This window comes from Opisthorchis viverrini (genome assembly GCF_000715545.1).
Source record: "Opisthorchis viverrini unplaced genomic scaffold opera_v5_42, whole genome shotgun sequence".
Lineage (NCBI taxonomy): Eukaryota > Metazoa > Platyhelminthes > Trematoda > Opisthorchiida > Opisthorchiidae > Opisthorchis > Opisthorchis viverrini.
In genome coordinates this window covers 2,107,671-2,114,082 of record NW_008751698.1, presented here as the reverse complement: position 1 = coordinate 2,114,082, position 6,412 = coordinate 2,107,671, and the positions used below count along the sequence as shown (strand labels likewise).

The window sequence follows — 6,412 nt, the reverse complement described above, 5'->3', positions numbered from 1 at the left end:
TAACGCAAATAATGTAGGTAGTAGGGTGTAACAAAATACAGTGTATATATTGCGGTTTGAATATTCCATTGATCTCATTACCCTTATACTGACAAAAATTCATAAGAAGAAATATTCCTGATGGTCTGCCGAATGTCTCACTGACGCCTGTTCAGTACTTTTCGAATTGTTCTTGGAGTTGTTCCTAGTAAATCGATTTCTTTAACTCCAGTGGTCGGTATCAATCTTACAACCTGGTTAAATTCCCGAGCCTTCTAAAGCATGATCTCGCATTTAAATCACATCCGCTCTGACAGTGTTCTATACTAGTGTCAAATTTTTGTTATAACAACTAGCCAGCAATTGACCTGATTCAGGGCGCGCTAATCGTATCGAATCCATTAGTAACTTGCACGCTTTGTGACCCCAAGCGGAGGCCTCTATTGTTACACCCGTAAGGATTCTGCAATTCGGCCAATCGTTTGGTCTTCCGACTGTGCAAGCTACAAGATACGTCCAGCCACAAACGTCGTAGTGAACCTGTCAACAAAATTCTGACAAACAATTGGTCCGAAGCTCGTGGTGGCAAATGAAGCCACAGTACCTTGCGCCATATGTGGTGCGGATTTCGTGCTAAAATGCACTAAGGGGTACGGAAAATGTGTGTTTTAGGTGGACTGGAGAGTTTAGGGACACGGCGTTGATATTGGCCTAAAGAAGAGCTGAAAAACCTTGGGGTAAATCCGGCAGCACGATCGCTGTTCAGTGTCCCGTTATAATGGAGAACGAAGACGTAGTGAAGGACATGGGATTCAGAAAAGGTAAGTAAAATTCTACCGGCTTTTTATTGTGGCGTTTAAATGCTCATATAATCTACCCTAATACATCAGATGCTTTCAAAGACTTACCCTTCCAAGTTCACGTTTGTGTTACAGCGCAGAGAAATATGACGAAGATTTATCTATAATTAGTGATGAAAGATATCACCTTCATTTTATTCCGACGCCCTGAAACCTAACCTTAACCTCCGTCGTCATTGGGATTCGTGCATTATGAGCGCACTTTTCTGATGACTGTTCTTCGGTTGACCACAAACGAAATGTCTCGTCAGGCTTACCAAAATTCTAGCTTGACAGCAGCATCAATGCTTGATTTTTCGATCAGATGTATGCTGATCCGTTGACCGAGTCTGGCGATTGGTTTGTAAGAGTCCCGTCATCATTCGAGGAGAAGTCGTTAGTGGGCACATCATTTTTGCATTTGACAGACCAAATGAATGGTAAACCATATATCAGTGGGTTTCCGTGAAGACCATTCAAACTGACCGAACCAGAGGGCTATCGCGCTACGAGATCCGGCCTTGTAAGATGTATCTTATTTTGTAAACCAGATGCGTGCTCTCTTGTTGTTGGGAATGAGACCATCTGCCACTATATGATCGGATTGTTTACAAGCGAGCACTCGTGGTAAATTTGCATTGGATATAATTCAAAGGTTCCCAAAATGTTGGCAACGATCAGCTGAAAAACCCTCCCCACATCATGTGGGGACTTTTATTGTTTTCAACTATGTTCAACTGTTATTTTACAACAATGAGTGGTATCATTTATAAGGATACCAAGGATGAACGTTTTCCATCTCTTTGCTCTGTACCATCTAACCGTGTTTTGGTTACCTGTAGCGATCATACAGAATATTCTCCGAGGCGCCTAGGCAACCCGAAATAACACTTCTAAGCATACCATATTCACTACACTTTCACAGGAAGGCCCAAACCTATGACTGACAGTTAACTTTATCGTAGGAATGGTGCTATTTCGACCTAAAATCTAAATGCATTTTTTGGTTGAAACCACAAGAATACGGCCCACTAGTGCAATGTATAGCTAACTGTAACTATTCTATTTGTCAGTCGCGAGGATCTTTTTGTTGATCCACCGAGCAATCATTGCTCGGATATCCACGAACTCTATATATCCAACAAGTACCCCCAGCTACCGAAGTACCGTCCACTCCATTCTTTTGTTCCTATCCACATCACTTCCATCTGTACAGTCTTCCCCTGTCCTAGCAGAATTATTCCGTTAGTCCGCACCAAAGAAAGAAAGCATTGGAGCAGAGTTTCACTGCTGTTGAGACAAATCAACAATAAATATCCTTGGCTCTGACAATGCTGGTATGCGAGACAAGCGTGTTTCGACTGTGGCATCCGCGAAATTTATATGCCGGTTAACTATAACAGCTGAACATTAGCGCTTGATTAATGCAGCACTCGTGTAAAACTCGTCGAATGATGCCAGAGACTAAAGTTGAGCGTTCCTTTTGATGCTTTTTATGTATCCGTTGTCTATCAGAACAATTTTTATGGTTTCGACCATTTCATAATATTGGTTGCCAATTCTTTAAATGAATCGTCAGCTCCACTATGTAGGATGACCGCGTTGAAAGTAGCTTGTGTCCTTAGATGGAGAGGTACACGCATTAGATAGACCTATGGCTCCACAACTTAAAAGGTAGGTCGCTATAATATGGAGGTTCTGCAAATGAGTAGCAATCAGATCCAAGCTTCAAGCTAGAATAATGAAAGCACATTTGCGAATAATGCTGGATATATTGCTTGAAATTGATCTACAGCTAATCCTCTCCATAACGAACAGAAATGAGCCAGGATAAATTCAGGTTCTGGTTTGCGGAGTTTTCTCACACTATTATGTGTTTTTTCTCCACCACACAGCTGTACAAAAAGCTTTCGACAGCATAAACATGTTTATTCTGCTCCCTCGCCCGTTCCAAAAAGTCATGGGCCTCATTTAAAGGTGTCATCTCATCTGATAAGTCACAGTGAAGTGAGAGATAAAATCTGATTTTTAGTAAAATTCCATATTCTTTCGTTTTGCTCGACCAACTTCTTCTTGGTGCTTTCTTCAGACTCTTTACGCCCAGTTACCAGCCGAGCTGTTGGATTTCAACAACTTATCCATGGATAAGAGGCAACTCACAGAGCGTTTTCGTAATCCTTGTTACGTTAGCTGTTGCTCCTGCCGGTGTATCGCGCACCGTAATATCCTTATTGGGCACTTTTCTTTGACCAACTTCTGTGCATGTTCATCTACTTGAAAAATGTAGACTTTCTTCTTTAAGACAACCTCCAACGGAGTGTTTTATGGCTTCAGCTGTATCGCCTTTATTTGATGTCCTAATAATATGGGATTCATATTCCAGTCATCTCTAGTAACATGCTTCCCATCAAAAACAGGGCAAACGAAGTTCAGTTGTCGATGGTGTGATTGCCGAGAAAATTCTTTTATGTGCTCTATATTTGTGGCCATATCTAAATGGCCAGTTGTCTACTGAGATTCGGTGGTATATCTGAAACATGTTGGACACGCCCGGGTGATTTGAACGACCAGAACTATTCCTAGTGCGTTCTGCTTGTAAAAGACCGCTTTAAATAAATCATTCTATCATGCACAGTACTCTATTTATCCTGATGGATGTTACACATTGAAAACACCAGGACAAAAGAGAATTGTGTTCCTGTGCTAGAGTATCCCTCAAAAAAGGACCCTCCCAAGCGGAATCGGTGCATTCTAGTTTGTGTTCGTCCTGACGCATTCAGAACTAATGTGACTAGCCGCCTGCTGTAGAGGAATATTGAAGAATTCAGCAAATTCAAACTGAATTGGCATAAAATCCGACAGGATGGGGTGGTACTTAAGTGATCCCCAGGCATCTTTGGTAGCGCAAGTGATCAATGTAGCCAAAATAGAAGGAGAGTGACAAAATGTTTGCAATTAATCATTGTAAATAACTCACTAAAACTCAAACACGTTCAACGAACTAAAGATTGCTCAACTCTCTGCATTTACTTTTAGGAGAAAAAACAGAGAAACTGAATCCATCATGTCTGTTTCCTGGACTATCAGCATCAGGCCACCGGTCGTCTGAAAAAAGCAAGTTGTTGGTTATCGGCGTCGGGCTGATGCGAACAGGAACGACGAGCTTGAAGAAGGCATTAGAAATGCTTTATGACCGCCCGTGTTATCACATGTCCGACGTCTTTGGTTGCCACAAAGAAGCACATATCAAGGCGTGGTTGTGGGCATTTGACCAAACCGCAATAACGGCGGGCCACATCCCACGCGAATTTTGGGATGCGGTATACGGAAATTGCTGTGCAGCGATAGACTACCCGACGTGTGCATTCTATAAACAGTTAATGGATGTCTATCCGGAAGCCAAGGTGAGCGTGCAGCTCAATTAACTAGCCTATGGTCAAGTAAACTAACATCCATCTGCGAAGGATGTTCTTGGAAGTAAAATTTTTATCCAGCCGAATGCAAACAAGGTAGCTGACTAAAGGTATTTCTTGTAGACGTTCTCGGGAGTCCTCTTGGGCTTCTGAAGGGTGAACCACTTGTGGTCAATGGATTTGTTTCATTCAACCCAGCTATGAGCTGGGTCAAACAAAACTGGCTGTCAAGCTTGGGAACATTTAGGTACAATATTTTTATCGCTACACTGGGTGAGGGACCGATACAATTTTGAAATCCATATTGAAGGCAAATCGGTAGACGCACACCGCCTTAACTAGAGCCGGCCCATCGGGTTCAAAACCAGCGACGCTAAATGAAGGTCATGAAACTTGTTTCCACGTAGATTGCCAGTCTGTTAGGTGTACCGGATATACCGATACTGTTAGGTGTGCTGTGTTATTTTCAGTTACCGAGTCCCAAGTAAACGTGCTCTGACAAGCATCAAACATGATCAAACTGGTTATAAATACTGTGCATTGCTCACTCGATCGATGGGCGTGATAGCCCAAGTGGTTAGAGCGCGAATTTACTGACCGGAAGGTCCGTGGTTCGAATCCGACCTCCGCCTCTCGACTTCCCCTGTCTAGGCTTGGGCAACCTGGCAGTATCCCAGCCCTCGTGCTTCCTTCGGGTGGCATGGCTACAGCTGAATCGATGCACGATTTCCAAGGCAAGGCGCATCAAACAGAGGAGGTTCCTAATTTTCAAGGTGGTAAAGAATGAGAGCAAAATATGGGGATAGTAATACTGATGCTTCTAATTTAACGGAGCTTAGCTAAAGCTCCAAATACACTCATTTGCATATCAACGTGGCTTTGACGGGAGACCCACATGGAACTCAGCTGAATCTCTCGTTTACGGTGTTGTCAAGTAGCTGAATATGTTGCTGAGGCAAGCAGATTCACATCAGGCTTGCATTGGGCGAGCAATTAGATATCATCAAGTTGGCTTTATTCAGAAAAACTATCTCGACCCCATAATTTTAAAAGTCGCGGAATGCTTAATCTCAACTTTGCCTTGTATAGGTAAACTAAGACTTGGATGTGTAAGTTGTTTATATATCACTGGATGATTCCTGCAATGAATGCAGCTTACTCGAAAGTTCGACGGTGGTAACGGACAATTTTTAAAATTTTCGAGCACTGCCTTCTTCACTTAAATGTACAGCATGTTCCCCTATAGAATTGTTTTACGCTATCCCCAACATCCATGTTACTTTAATTAAAACGATGTTTTTAGTTTCTTATCTCTCCCGTCCTTTTATTTTATTTTTTCCAAATTTAGCTTATTCTGACAGCACGAGCACCAACGGATTGGTTGAAAAGTTGTCGTGCAACAATGCTATCAGCGGATATGTTGAAAAAGCCCACGTTTGGAGATCGGCTGACCTATTGGCGTCGGGGAATTCTTCACCTGCCAGAACTACACCACACCATGTTTGCCAGAACGCTGGGGTCAGAGTACAGAACAATGACAGATGGGGAGCTGATCACGTCATACTCTAATTGGATTAACGAAGTTGAACGAAGCGTAGATCGCAATCGCCTTCTTATATTCCAGCCTGAGGCTGGATGGGGACCGCTATGCAAATTTTTGAATCTCCCACAACCTGATATTACCTATCCTCATTTGAACAAGAGAGACCTCATGGTCGGGGTTCTTACTGAATTGATTAACGAAGGAAAATTAATTGAAAAAATTATTCTTTGTCTGGCAGCAACTCTCGTATGCGCAATTTCGGGCGCTCTTTTACGTGTGACCGTGCTTTAATTGGGTGGAATCTATTTGATGGGAAAAAGAGTTAACAGCTGGATAACATCTAAGCCCTATTGTACTTTCGTTTAATAAAATGCAAGCGTATTTTTTCTGGTGTGCATATTTCAGTAATCGTGCTTAAGCCGTACAGATGTCGTTGAGACCAAGCTGGAAGTTCAAGTGAGGGTTTTCCTTCAGGTATGCATGCGTTGAAACTACAAAGCGAAGGTACACAATTTACACTGAGCCGTTGTGAGAAAACACTTTGCTGTTCAATTTTATGTTTTATGCCGGCAGTCAAGATCCTGTTCGATAGTATATTGTATATTAGCAGTGGTCCGAGATTGCTCTCGAAGATTGGG

The 6,412-nt window shown here is 42.5% G+C and overlaps 1 protein-coding gene across 1 annotated transcript; it reads left to right on the top strand.

Moving 5' to 3' along the window:
- Window positions 1-757: 757 nt before the first annotated feature.
- Window positions 758-6,065, top strand: T265_03123 (hypothetical protein; the record flags this gene model as incomplete). Its single annotated transcript, XM_009167528.1, has 4 exons — window positions 758-800; window positions 3,855-4,222; window positions 4,800-4,913; window positions 5,580-6,065. The coding sequence occupies 4 exons, from the start codon at window positions 758-760 to the stop codon at window positions 6,063-6,065; spliced, it is 1,011 nt and encodes a 336-aa protein (XP_009165792.1).
- Between the last annotated feature and the right edge of the window lie 347 nt (window positions 6,066-6,412).